General features: G+C 52.2%; 1 protein-coding gene across 2 annotated transcripts; it reads right to left on the bottom strand.

Moving 5' to 3' along the window:
* Positions 1 to 2: 2 nt before the first annotated feature.
* DCST2 (DC-STAMP domain containing 2) lies at positions 3 to 13,978 on the bottom strand. 2 transcript variants are annotated; one of them, XM_061404285.1, is made up of 15 exons: positions 13,638 to 13,978; positions 13,299 to 13,469; positions 12,919 to 13,020; positions 12,483 to 12,680; positions 11,859 to 11,924; positions 11,180 to 11,393; positions 10,846 to 11,003; positions 9,960 to 10,124; positions 8,671 to 8,853; positions 8,440 to 8,540; positions 7,376 to 7,506; positions 3,754 to 3,881; positions 3,315 to 3,408; positions 3,069 to 3,209; positions 3 to 204 (listed from the first exon to the last, which is right to left on the bottom strand). In XM_061404285.1, the coding sequence occupies exons 1-15, from the start codon at positions 13,903 to 13,905 to the stop codon at positions 159 to 161; spliced, it is 2,166 nt and encodes a 721-aa protein (XP_061260269.1). In that variant the 5' UTR covers positions 13,906 to 13,978; the 3' UTR covers positions 3 to 158. The 2 variants fall into 2 exon arrangements, with proteins under 2 accessions (XP_061260269.1, XP_061260280.1); XM_061404296.1 differs by having other exon boundaries at positions 8,671 to 8,838.
* Between the last annotated feature and the right edge of the window lie 29 nt (positions 13,979 to 14,007).

Raw genomic sequence — 14,007 nt, 5'->3', positions numbered from 1 at the left:
GCTTGTGTCCACCTTTGGTTTCTTTATTTTGGAGGTTGGTGGGAGGGATGGGGAGGAGAGGGAAATGAGAGATGGGACTGCTTTGAGGGCAGAGGATTTCTGAGGTGGTCAGTGGGGCTGAGGGGGCTGCTGACAGATGGGGCCTCAGGTTGGAGTGGCTACCTGTGCCTTCTCTCCCGAAGCCCCTTCTCCTCATCCAGGTCACTAGTAAGGAGAGGAAGAGGGTGGCCCAGTCACCAGGATTCTGTTTTCACAGGTGACTTCCTGCCTCCTGCACCTGCCCTGTCTATTCAGATTTGGCTCCTGTTATCTTCCAGCCACTGCGGCTCTCACAGGCCCCTCCAAGGCAAGCCAGCGTGTGTCTGTAGATATCTTCTGACTTTAGGCTCAGAGATGAGTGGGCAATGATGTGCCCAAGGTCATGTGCTTTGCAAGGGCAGAACCAGTAGTGACCTCGGAAATAATACTCACTCAAGGCTGTAGTGTACCTCCCTGGCTGCCCAGCTTTTAACTTCATTGAGCCCTCTGGAACCGCTCAAAATAAAACTTTCCTTCCCCTTCAGCCTCTGAATTCATTACTAACTTCCGGTGCCCCATTCACACTGGAATGTGACCACTGGACAGTTTTCTCTTCAGTCCTCCCAAGTGGAGGTTACTTGTCTTTCTCAGACTTGGCCTGCCTGTGGCGTATTGCAAAGCCCCTGGCTGCCGTGGAAGCTACACTCCCGGGCTGTGCCTATCTCCCCAGGCCCTGCTGACATCCTGCCATACGCATCCAGGGTGCTGGTACCAGACTTGAGCCGCTCTTGTGGCCCAGCTGCTTTCTCGCTGGTGGGCACAGTCTTCCAACACAACATTCCAGACACTTCCAATCCTCAACCTCCTTGGCCATAATGACCTTCCTCTCTGCTCCTACTCGGACATCACCCTCAATCTTGGCTACTCTCTGGATTTAGCCCCTGGATTCTTCCTGGGCCTGGCCCATTGTCTGCATCCTTCCTGGCCTCTGCTTTAACACCCCAGCAACACATGGACCTTGGGCTGCCCACTGGGGTCTCAACCCCTTTCTCTTCCCCAGTCATCTTAGATACTCTGACTAAAACACCCCAATTCTCACCCCGTCATCTCCTGACCTGCCCAGAAAAAGCCTTTAACCCTGGAAGCCCATTCATGGCTACCACATTTGCTGGGGAAACCCACGTAACCTAGCATGCTGGAGTCTCATTACACGTGATGATTTTCAACTTCATCTGAGCCTTTAACGCTCCCTGGAAATCTCTTAACCTCCCCAGTTGGCTCCTTTGCACACTCCCCAAGGCAGGCATTTCAACCTCCACCACCCACTCCTTGAAACCTTTATTCCACTCCCAACCCCATTCTTTACTGTTTCAGCAGGTGTGCATGCCTCCTATCCCCACCCCCAGTCCCCACCCCCACCCCCTCACCCTGAGAAAAGCAAGGCCACCAGACTGGAGCAGGCTCAGCTCTGCTGGGAGGAACATGCCCTCTCCCCTCCTGCCTCGGGCGAGCCCGGTCCTATTTGAGGCCACCCTGTTCACCTGGCCCTAGATCCCATCTCTCCGGCATCTCTCACTCTTCAACACTTTTTTCATCTCTGAAATCCTCAAATCTCCCCATACTTGGGTAAAGAACAAGCTTTTTCTTGGATAAAGAAAAGTCTTTTAGGTTCCCTTCAAGCTACTCTCTTGTTCTATGAAGCTAACTCTCCCCTCTTTACCATCAAGCTTCCTTTTTTAAACTATAGCAGTTATATTAAAAAAAAAAAAAAGAATTCCCAAACTTCTTGCAACAGTGACACAGAGCCAAGTACCCTGTTTCTGAGTCTTCTCTACTAGTCACCCACCTCAACCCACGAGGACTGGTTTTGGCCTTCCCCACACCATGAGAAATAGTCCCACAAGCCACTCCAAGAATCTCTCGACCACCAAATTCAATGGCCAGTCTTTAGGCTTCATCCTACTTGATCATCTCACAGCATTGGATCTGCTTGGCTCTCTGTTCTTGAGTCTCTCCCCTCCTTGGTTTGTGATGGAGCCCCTCAGGGTCCTGTCCCTGCCCCCTCCTCTGCTGCCCTGCCCTCCACCAGGGTGATCCAGCTCATCTCTCTCAGTCTCCAAGTCAACAACCCCCCAAAAGATACCTCTGGCCCAGAGCCCTGCCCTTTTCTAACTGTCCCCTGGGCATTCCCAGTGGATTCCCTACAGATACCAGAAAGGTCTAGAACTGGGCCATTGTTTCTGCAGAACCTGTTTCTCCTCTTGCCCTAACACTACCCAGTTCCAAACACAAGCTCCCTGTCATTCTCAGCACCTCAATCCTGAGGCCATCACCAACTTTTCCTGAGCTAAGACAGCCTCCTCTCTGGTCTCCCTGCTCCCACCCTGCCTCCACTCTGCCTTCTTAGCTTATTGTCCCCAAAGACAAATACAAATACATCACTTTCTGACTGAGGACCTTCAGATGGTAAACTGAGGCCCTCTCCCACCTCTCCCTGCCTTGATGGCCAACCTCATCTCCCAGTATGCTCTGCTGTCTCCACCCAGCCACAAATACACCTCTCCCTGACCCTCCCCCCACCTCTAAGTGTGCCATATTCTCCAGACTCACACAAGCCTCCCCCTGGAATGTTCTCTTGCACTCCTCAGCCTAACAAACCCTCTGGCTTCCAGGCTTCATCCTACTTGATAATCTCACAGCATTTGATATACTTGGCTCTCTGTGAGTGAAAATCAAGCCCACCAATTTTTTTGACTTCTTTCGTGAAGCCTCCATCCCAAACTGGGTGTTCAGTCCTCTGTGCTTCCCAGAGCCTGGTTCACTCCTCATTTGGGGCGCTGTCTACATTGTCCCTTATCTACTTGATGTCACTCTCCCCCACTCACCCCGGAGCAGGGGTGCTGACACAGCAGGCATGGGGCAAACCTCCCCCCACCACCCCTTTTATATCTCCAGCTCTAGCAGAGCGCCAGGCACCCAAGAAACCCTTGATAAATGTGACTGAACGTGCTTAGGCCTCCCAGCCCCCACTCCTGAAGTTTTCCGCTCACCTGGATTCCGACATGGAATCCCGTGAGAGGGTCCTGCCCAGCGCTTCCTGGAGCTGCTGCCGCAGTAGCGCCTCCTGCTCAGGACCCTTTCGGTGGGCGGCAGCCAGCCATAGGCGGGGGCCCTCCTCGTCACTGGAGTCCCTGGAGAAGCCTCCCATCTCAGTAGCCTACAGAGGTCCTGCAGGAGGGGTGGCCACTCCCACTGCTCCCACAGTCTCCAGCCACCCCATGTCGCCTGAGACTCACAGCTCTAGATCCAGCTCCTCCTGGTAGGAGAGGGGAGATGCACACACGGAGCAGGTGTTGCCCAGGAGACGGAAGCAGGTGAGACAGAAGAGACCTGGAGGAGGCCAGGAGGGAAGGAATTGAACTTGTTCCCCTACCCCAACCCCAGCACTGTGCTCCAGAGCTTTCAGCCCTTGCCTCCCCAACTCCACCCAAGGGGGAGACCATTCATCAAACCATGCACTCTGGGGAAGTGCTGCAATACCACTTGCATAGGAATTCTACTTGCACTGGAGGATTAAGGCACACAGAGAAAATGAGCTACCTGAGGGTTCTGTGTAAATGAGGACATGCGTCATAAGGAAGGGAGGGGTACAAAAGGTGAGGTACAGAAGTTATAAAAGCTGACTGTCACAAATGCTGAGAGCCCCAGCAGAGGCATCCTCCCCGGAACTCTCACCTCTGCAGCCTGGGGTACCGCAGGCCACCGAATTCTCTGTGTCTCCCTCGTCCTGTGGCTGCCCGCAGCCCAGGCAGTAGGTCTGATGCTGGCTGAAGTAGCTGATAAATGGAACCAGGCAGGAACACCTGAGGAGAAGGGTCCCAGACACTAAGCAGGTCAGCTCAATATATCTGGGCAAAAATATAATTCAAAAAGATACATGCACCCCTATGCTCACAGCAGCACTATATGCAACAGCCAAGACGTGGAAGGAACCTAAACATCCATGGACAGATGAACGGATAAAGATGTGGCGCATGTGTACTGTGGAGTACTACTCAGCCAGGAAAAGGACGAAATAATGCCACTTGCAGCAACATGGATGGACCTGAAGATTCTCATACCAAATTCTCACACCAGAAAGATAAATACTATATGATAACGCTTATTTGTGGAATCTAAAATATGACACAGATGAACTTTAATGAAACAGACTCACAGACATGGAGGAACAGACTCACAGACATGGGGAAACAGACTCAAAGACATGGAGGAACAGACTCACAGACATGGAGGAACAGACTCACAGACATGGGGAAACAGACTCACAGACATGGAGGAAGAGACTCACAGACATGGAGGAAGAGACTCACAGACATGGGGAAACAGACTCACAGACATGGAGAACAGACTTGTGGTTGCAAGGGGAGGGGGAAATGCAGAGATGGAGTGGGAATTTTGGGTTTGCAGATGCAAACTAGTATATATAGAATGGTAAATAACAAAGCCCTACTGTATAACACAGGGAACCTTATTCTATATTCTGTGATAAACCATAACAAAAAATAATTTTTTTAAAAAAGAGTGTATATGTGTGGATGGCTAAATCACTTTGCTATATAATACAGCAGAAATTAACACATAATTGTAAATCAACTATGTTACACTTTTTAAATTAATTTTTTAAAAAGCAGGCCAGCCCAGCCAGCCTAACTAACCCTCATCCTCTCCAGTTCAGTTCAGTTCAGTCACTCAGTTGTGTCCGACTCTTTGCAACACAACTCTTTGCAACACATGAATCGCAGCACGCCAGGCCTCCCTGTCCATCACCAACTCCCGGAGTTCACTCAGACTCACGTCCATCGAGTGGGTGATGCCATCCAGCCATCTCATCCTCTGTCGTCCCCTTCTCCTCCTGCCCCCAATCCCTCCCAGCATCAGTCTTTTCCAATGAGTCAACTCTTCGCATGAGGTGGCCAAAGTACTGGAGTTTCAGCTTTAGCATCATTCCTTCCAAAGAAATCCCAGGGCTAATCTCCTTCAGAATGGACTGGTTGGATCTCCTTGCAGTCCAAGGGACTCTCAGGAGTCTTCTCCAACACCACAGTTCAAAAGCATCAATTCTTTGGCACTCAGCCTTCTTCACAGTCCAACTCTCACATCCATACATGACCACTGGAAAAACCAAAGCCTTGACTAGACGGATCTTTGTTGGCAAAGTAATGTCTCTGCTTTTGAATATGCTATCTAGGTTGGTCATAACTTTCCTTCCAAGGAGTAAGCGTTTTTTAATTTCATGGCTGCAGTCACCATCTGCAGTGGTTTTGGAGCCCCCAAAAATAAAGTCTGACACTGTTTCCACTGTTTCCCCATCTATTTCCCATGAAGTGATGAGACTGGATGCCATGATCTTCGTTTTCTGAATGTTGAGCTTTAAGCCAACTTTTTCACTCTCCACTTTCACTTTCATCAAGAGGCTTTTGAGTTCCTCTTCACTTTATGCGATAAGGGTGGTGTCATCCGCATATCTGAGGTTACTGATATTTCTCCTGGCAATCTTGATTCCAGCTTGTGCTTCTTCCAGTCCAGCGTTTCTCATGATGTACTCTGCATATAAGTTAAATAAACAGGGTGACAATATACAGCCTTGACGAACTCCTTTTCCTATTTGAAACCAGTCTGTTGTTCCATGTCCAGTTCTAACTGTTGCTTCCTGACCTGCATACAAATTTCTCAAGAGGCAGGTCAGGTGGTCTGGTATTCCCATCTCTTTCAGAATTTTCCACAGTTGATTGTGATCCACACAATCAAAGGCTTTGGCATAGTCAATAAAGCAGAAATAGATGTTTTTCTGGAACTCTCTTGCTTTTTCCATGATCCAGCAGATGTTGGCAATTTGATCTCTGGTTCTTCTGCCTTTTCTAAAACCAGCTTGAACATCAGGAAGTTCACGGTTCACATATTGCTGAAGCCTGGCTTGGAGAATTTTGAGCATTACTTTACTAGCGTGTGAGATGAGTGCAATTGTGCGGTAGTTTGAGCATTCTTTGGCATTGCTTTTCCTTGGAATTGGAATGAAAACTGACCTTTTCCAGTCCTGTGGCCACTGCTGAGTTTTCCAAATTTGCTGGCATATTGAGTGCAGCACTTTCACAGCATCATCTTTCAGGATTTGAAAGAGCTCAACTGGAATTCCATCACCTCCACTAGCTTTGTTCATAGTGATGCTTTCTAAGGCCCACTTGACTTCACATTCCAGGATGTCTGGCTCTAGGTCAGTGATCACACCATTGTGATTATCTGGGTCGTGAAGATCTTTTTTGTACAGTTCTTCTGTGTATTCTTGCCATCTCTTCTTAATGTCTTCTGCTTCTGTTAGGTCCATACCATTTCTGTCCTTTATCGAGCCCATCTTTGCATGAAATGTTCCCTTGGTATCTCTAATTTTATTGAAGAGATCTCTAGTCTTTCCCATTCTGTTGTTTCCCTCAATTTTTTTGCATTGATCGCTGAAGAAGGCTTTCTTATCTCTTCTTGCTATTCTTTGGAACTCTGCATTCAGATGCTTATATCTTTCCTTTTCTCCTTTGCTTTTCACTTCTCTTCTTTTCACAGCTATTTGTAAGGCCTCCCCAGACAGCCATTTTGCTTTTTTGCATTTCTTTTCCATGGGGATGGTCTTGATCCCTGTCTCCTGTACAATGTCACGAACCTCATTCCATAGTTCATCAGGCACTCTATCTATCAGATCTAGTCCCTTAAATCTATTTCTCACTTCCACTGTATAATCATAAGGGATTTGATTTAGGTCATACCTGAATGGTCTAGTGGTTTTCCCTACTTTCTTCAATTTAAGTCTGAATTTGGCAGTAAGGAGTTCATGGTCTGAGCCACAGTCAGCTCCTGGTCTTGTTTTTGCTGGCTGTATAGAGCTTCTCCATCTTTGGCTGCAAAGAATATCATCAATCTGATTTCAGTGTTGACCATCGGTGATGTCCATGTATAGAGTCTTCTCTTGTGTTGTTGGAAGAGGGTGTTTGTTATGACCAGTGCATTTTCTTGGCAAAACTCTATTAGTCTTTGCCCTGCTTCATTCCGTATCACCCTCCAAATCAAAGGTAGGTCTCCCTACAGTCTAACCTCCATGCCTCCAACTATAGCAAGAACCTCCCTTCTTCCTGTCCTCCTCCTCCTTTGACTCCCCACCCCTACAGAGTCTCATCCCCAATCCATTCATGAATGAGCACCCTCTTCAACCAAATCTCTGGACACCTAGGAAGGACAGTGATCCGTTCTGACGTCTGGTTCTTTTTCTACTCCCTCTCACTCCACTTCTTATAAGGAAAGACAGTGGGCTTACCGTCCGGCCAGCACTAGGAGGATGCTCATGTGGCTGTGGTCAGCTGCCCGTCTCCTCACTGATCGTTGCAGGGCAGCCAGCAGCTTGGTTCGGCGGCTCAGAAGTACATTGTAGAGGTAGGAGATCCTCTCCTGGTGGAGGGGAAGTCAAGGATGGGGTCCCCTTGATCCTGTCTGCCTGGAATGCCCTCTGCACTCACCCCACCCCTTACCTTTACCTTCTCTCCATTTCCTATGACTCCTTGTAGGCTTGGCTCAATGCCCCTTCCTGGGGGAAGACTTCAGGGCTTCCCTAGGTGGACGCACCCATCCCCTCCTCTGGGTTTCCATAGCAGTTTATTTATCCCTTAATAAAAACACTTTTTTCTTTCTCTTTTTTTTTTTGGCTGTGCTCCAAGGTTTGTGGGGTCTTAATTCTCCAACCAGGGATTGCACCCTCACCCTGTCACCCCCTGCAGTGGGAGCTCGGAGTCCTAATCACTGGATGGCCAGGGAATTTCCTAAAAATACTTTTTCCATTGTAACTGTTTTGTTAAAACCTGCCTCGAGACTGTGTCTGGTTCATCTCTGCATCCCTGAAGCCGCCGGCATGGTGACCGGCATGGTGACCAGCATACAGTAGGTGCTCAATGAGTCATGAGTAAGTAAACAAATGGCAGGTTTTCATTCCCACCTCAACACCAGCATGGCTCCTGTCCCCCAGGGTTTTTATTTGTTTTGTTGTTAATTTGTTTATTTGGCTGCACCAGATCCTTAGTTTTGGCATGTGGGGTCTAGTTCCCTGACCAGGAATCAAACCTGGGCCTCCTGAGTTGGGAACATGGAGTCTGAGCCACTGGGCCACCAGGGAAGTCCCCTTCCCCAGGGTTTTAACTAATCTTTGGAAGCAAGCTTTATCTCAAGAGGCACCATTTCTCCCTTCTGTGGTCCAGGTCATTTGCTTTGGGGTTCAACCAGAGGGAGAGAGCTGGGCTGCAGAAGGCTTCTGAACTCCCCCAAACCAAGACAGCCAGCCAGGAGCTTAGCCCCCTTGAGGGGGAGCAGGAGCTGGCCTTGGCCCCTCACCTGCTCCCGAGATGGGTAGTAGGAGGCACAGATGAGCCGCCGCAGCCGACTGACATGGTTGCCGAACAAAGTGACAAAGAAGCAAAGGCCATACATGACGCCTGGGGGCACAGCAGACCCAGTAAGCTGCCGCTGGGGGGCACCAGGTGCCAGCCACACTCACCCTCAGCGGGCTGTGCCCCTCATGCCCTGAACTGTCTGTCCCCCCAGTACCCTCGGAGGTGTGGATACCGATGACTATGTAACCAGTGGAGTTGGGCTCTGAGGGATGCAGCTGGCAGCGTCGGGACAGGACGGTGATGTTGCCTTGCTGGAGGACATCGAATGCCGATACTAGGTCGCGGTAAATCTTCCCCGTGGAGCCAGTGCCTTCCACAGTTATGGACATGAACACAGGGCCTGGGCAGCGAGACCCTGTGTGAGGGATGTTCTTCGAAGCTGCCCACTCCACCATGCACAAAAGACCACATCTTCTGGAGGGTGGCAGGTGGATGGTGCAAAGCATAGAGATGGCCCCCAGGCTCCACCAGAAGCCCCCCAGGGACCCCCAGGCACCCCCAGGCTCCCCTCATGGTGCTCCAGGCCCCGGCATCAGCTCTTGGAAACTAGGCCTGGCTCCGTGGTCCAGAACTGGCTGGCACTGGTACCTACGTGGTCTGCCTTCTCAGGCCACCAGATCTGAAATGACCTTGATAGCCTATGGGTCCATGCCCAGACTCCATGACCACCCAGAAACGTTTATTTTAAAGCATTTGTTGGGAGAGGGAAGGTTTGGGAGTGTGGGATTGGCAGATGCAAGCTGTTATATATAAGATGGATAAATAAGGTCCTACTGTGTGGCACAGGGAGCTGTAGTCAGTATCCTGTGATAAATCATAATAGAAAAGAATATGAAAAGGAATAGAAATATATTTACATATAACTGAATCTCTTTGATGTACAGCAGAAATTAAAACACTGTACGTCAACTGTACTTCAATCAAATTTTTAAAATTTTTTCAAAAGTAAAGCATTTGTTAAGCACTGACTGTGTAGCAGGTATTGAACTAAGGGCTTTATCGATCGTTTCGAGTTTTTGTTTTTTTTTTTTACTTTTTCTGTTGGGCCTCTGGTATAAAGGATTAGATTAACTCTGTTCTGTGGTTTATGGCATGCTGTCAATCCAAGGTCCACCAGGCACTCACACATGTGGTCTCATCTATGTAGAGCCACCCAGAGAAGCTGCTTCCATTACTGTCCCATGGTTCAGATGAGGCAACTGAAGGTCCGGGAGGTTGAGCAAACTGCTCAAGGTCACCATCTAGTAAAGGACACTGCTGAGATTTAACCCCAGGCCAGTCTGACTTTAGAGCTTGTGTTTTCCTCTACTGTGTTATGGTGTAATCTTGAACTGGGCACAGGGGTTACCAGAGGATGGGGTTGGAGGACGGGCAATGTCATCGGCTGGTAAGTAGCAGCGACAGGGGGACATTCAGGCCATCCCCCAGGACTAAGGAAGCTAGGGAAATTTGGGCACTCACTTCGGGCCACAACCTCCCCCTGCAGGTGGTACCGAGCCAGGTCCAGGACCCAGAAGACGGCATAGTCCAGGAAGACCAGGAACAGCACGAGGAGGAGGTGCCGGGCAAGGTGGAAGATTGCCAGGATGCAAAAAATCTGCTCCCACCGGGACAAGAAGATGGAGCCTGCATGGGGGAGGGCTGGTCAGGAGGACTCTCCGCAATTCTCCTTCCCACCAGACCCTAGCTCCTAGAGAGACCTCCCTCCTGGAGGCAGCTCCTGCCCCTCATCAGACTGGGTCATGTCTGCTCACCTGGAAGATGCGGAAGCTGTGAGGACCCCTGTGCAAGAGTGGGAAGGAAGCACCCTTCCTGGGCAGGGCCTCTGTGGCTCGAGATACACACCTAGTATCTCCACCTTGACCTGGTGGCCAGTTTTCAGTCTCCAGGAATCCCCACTTCTAAGGCATCCCTGATACCCTTATGTGGTTCCCCGCCCCCCACTTCAGAGACAGCACTGCTCCCCACCTCCTGCTGGCTGCTTCACCTCCATATCAGCACGCATGCACATTCTTGCTCACCACCTCCAAAAGCCTCCCCAGCTTCACTTCCCTTGCTCCACATCCACTCTCCACCTATCCTTCCCTCTGTCTTGACATCCGGGGTGCTACCAGAAGCATTACCTGCCCCTCTTCTCTTTGTTTGCATGCTCTGAGACATCCCCCCCTTTTAGGTTGAGGCTTCCCAAGGATAGGGTTGTGTCTCCCCCACCTCCCAAGCCTGAAATTTTCTTTTTCTCTGTCGTCCCCCATCTCTGGCCCTGCCCTGAGCCAGGCCTGTGCCCAGCACTTCTGGGCAGAGCAGTGGGGTTGGAGGGACCCTATCTCCGGGTCCTCAGGGCCCTTGCCTGGCTGGATGTAGTGTCTGGCCTCATGGGCGGTGAGCGGCAGCACCGTGGGCAGTCCTGCCCTGGAGCGGACAGCCTCCATGCGCAGGAATCGGCTGGTGATGTAGACGTTGTTGAAACTGTCCCAGTTCAGGTAACCGTACCGGTAATACAGGGCTCTGGTGGGACACACGTGAGGCCCCTCAGCAGCCCCAACCAGACATCCCAGGCCACCACCCTCCCAACTCTCACCCCTGCCCACGAGCTCCAGCCTCCCAGGATGCCATGGGGACAAGCTGGCCCCCAACAGCCCTCTCTCCCACCCCTGCATTGGCGGGGCCCTCCAGCGCCTCACTGGAGGTAAAGAAGCAGGAGCAGCAGAGGTGTGGTGTAGCCCATCAGAGCCAAGGCCTCTCGGACGCGGTACAGCTTCATGCTGACGGCTTCCTGGAGGTCCAGAGCTACCTGGGACAGGCTCCGAGAGGCGTTGAGATCCACAGAGAAGTAATGGGTGGCTGTCATGTTGAACTCAAACTCTTGACGCACTCGGTTAATCAAATTCCTCACAGCTGAGGCCCCGTGTCCAGGGGAGATGTGAGCAAGGAGAGTTACAAGGGGGCAGGGCTGCACCCTGGAGGGGCCTGGCCAGCCCAGGGGTCCCATGGCTCCCAGGTCAGCTACAAACCCCCAGTGTGCGGACCTACAGTGGACTGAGGAGGGGACAGAGCCTCCACAGTCTATGCCATGGCCGATGCACGCTTAGCACCAGGCTTCTGCCTTCACAAGGAACAGGGGGCCCTGCTTCTCTCCCCAGCTCCTGCTCTCAAGTCAGGCTTTAATGAAGCACCCTCTCTTCACTGGGCCCCAATTTCCTAATCTGTACAACGTGGACATTGGCCTGGGTAACCTCTGGAGGTCTTTCCCTGAATTCTCATCTGTGGACTGGGAGCACTCCTGGGTTGGCACATGCTGATATGAGGGAGGGAGGCCTCCGGGGAGCACCGCATGAGTAGGGCTAGGCGGGGATCACTCACGGGTACTCATGGTCTCTCGCAGGAAGGTCTGGATATAGCCAGGGATGATGCAGAACACCTGGACCACTGAGAGCCAAGACTGAGTGTCAGCAGGGGCAAGGAGACGCAGCCTGTCTCTCCAATCTCCAGAGACCTTGCTCTCACAGGGCCTCCCAAATTTTCACTGTTCCTGCTGGCCTCCACATCAGCTCAAAACCTGTTGGCTTCTGCTTACTACCCCACCCTCCACACTGGTTTTCCCCCTACCTGCTCCCTAATCCTGCATGGCACCCAACATCCTTGTTGGCCCCATATTTATTGCCCCTCATTAGTCCCCTGGAAGGGGGCTTCCCAGGTGGCTCAGTGGTAAAGAATTTGCCTGCCAAAGCAGGAGATGTGGATTTGATCCCTGGATCAGGAAGATCCCCTGGAGGAGGAAATGGCAACCCACTCCAGTATTCTTGCCTGGGAAATCCCATGGACTGAGGAGCCTGGTGGGCTACAGTCCATGGAGTCGCAAAGAATCAGACACGACTAAACACATACACGCTACGACTACACTACTGCTCACCTGGGCCCGCTCACCCAGCTGACCCCTACATTTGCCGGGCCCCCATTCCCACCAGTAAGTCCACATTCTCTCACCACTGGCAAGTCCACAGAGCATCAGCTTGAAGGGCATGAGCACGAAGCACAGGTGGTAGGCTTGTGGTATGACCTTCATGCAGCTGTCCTTGGCGTCATCAAAGACCCGAGCACACTTCAAGTAGGGGTTGCCCAGCTCCGAGTTGCACACATCGCCGATGTGCAGGAGCCAATACCACACGTTCCGCAGGGCCCTGGCTGGGAACGGCTACGGGGCTGGTACCCAGGAGTCCTGCAGCATCTTCTCAGGGGGGTTGGGGGGAACACCAGGGCAGCACCCGGGGCCGGAAAGGCCTGTGGTCAGGGGCCGGGCTGTGCTTTATCCAGTGGGGTCTAGTTAGCACTCTGGCAGGGCCCAAGAAGTCCTGGACAGGGGTGAGGGTAAGGAGACTGGGTAAATCCTGGCCCCCCAAAACAGACATGCTAACGTGCTGACCTACGTGCTTCACGCCATCCATGATTGACCGGAAGAACTTTCGGACCCGGTCAGCCACCTGCTTGGCTCTCTGGGCAATGGCTTTAATCTTGTTCAGAGCACCTGAGAGGCAGGGGCAGGGGTCCGGTTGGGTCTCCTCCTCTAGAGGCTGGTTCTAACCATTACCCTGGAGTAGGGAGTGGAGCAGGGGAGCTGTCCAGATGCTGGGGTCTGGGAGATAATCCATCTGGCAGTGGAGTGGGCCAGAGAGCGAGGGTCAGGGGGTCCTGCTGGATGCTTTGAAGTTAAGGCCCAGGACCAACAGAGAGGAATGGAGCCAGAGGACTGTGAACGCGCAGGCGGAGGGGAGTGCGGGGGCCCATGGAGGTGGGTGGCCTTACTGACGAGGGGCTGCTTGGCCCTCTCCAGCACTTTGGCGGTCTGGTTCAGGGCCAGTTCTGCCCCACAGGCCACAGCCTCACTGGCCTGGGTGAAGTTGCGCAGGGTGTTGGCACAAGGCCCTTGCAACACCAACCCAAAGGCAGCCACCAACAGCAGTGTCCGGCCCTGCTCTGGGGAGAGAGCACCGTGGGAACCAAGCCAGCAGCCTTGCCCATGGCAGCATGTACAAGCGCCGTACAGAAGGCAGCAGGGCTTCCCTCAACCTCCCTCTCCCGCAAGATCCCTCCTGCCCCAGGCCCTCCACTGGGCCCACCCCCTGCACTGGGCGCCAAACTCACTGGAGAAGGCCTGGGGCAGCAGCAAAAGGACAGTGACCCGGACCTGGCGGGAGAATCCCATGCCCAGACTAAGGAAGGCGGCCAAAGTGAAGGTGCCCACCAGGCAGCCCCAGGGGCTATGCCCTTCCACCAGCAGCTCCAGCAGCCCATAGGCTGTGGCCAGGGACAAGCCCAGGATAAAGCCCCCCGTGCTGCGGACCACAGCCCGCGCCACGCTCGGCTCCTCTGCCTCCAAGGGCTGCACAGCATCCTTCGTGACCTTGGACATGGCTGAGGAGACTAAATGTTTGCCTGTCTCCAGGTGAGGCCCACCAGGTTCTGTGGCTCTTTAAAGGCCCTAGAATTTCTCACCATATTCTAAGGTTCCGGA

The sequence above is a fragment of the Bos javanicus genome, chromosome 3 (assembly GCF_032452875.1).
Source record: "Bos javanicus breed banteng chromosome 3, ARS-OSU_banteng_1.0, whole genome shotgun sequence".
Lineage (NCBI taxonomy): Eukaryota > Metazoa > Chordata > Mammalia > Artiodactyla > Bovidae > Bos > Bos javanicus.
The sequence above is the reverse complement of the archived record's forward strand: the minus strand, read 5'-3'. Positions and strand labels throughout refer to the sequence as shown.

What these genes read in the sequence shown, in the direction of transcription:
- DCST2 (XM_061404285.1), bottom strand. Translation starts at nt 13,905, where the DNA reads ATGTCCAAGGTCACGAAGGATGCTGTGCAGCCCTTGGAGGCAGAGGAG. An exon ending in CAGACACTACATCCAGCCAG is followed by an intron (nt 10,125 to 10,845) that starts GCAAGGGCCCTG and finishes TCCCCCATGCAG; the next exon opens with GCTCCATCTTCTTGTCCCGG. An exon ending in CACTGGTTACATAGTCATCG is followed by an intron (nt 8,541 to 8,670) that starts GTATCCACACCT and finishes CTGTGCCCCCAG; the next exon opens with GCGTCATGTATGGCCTTTGC.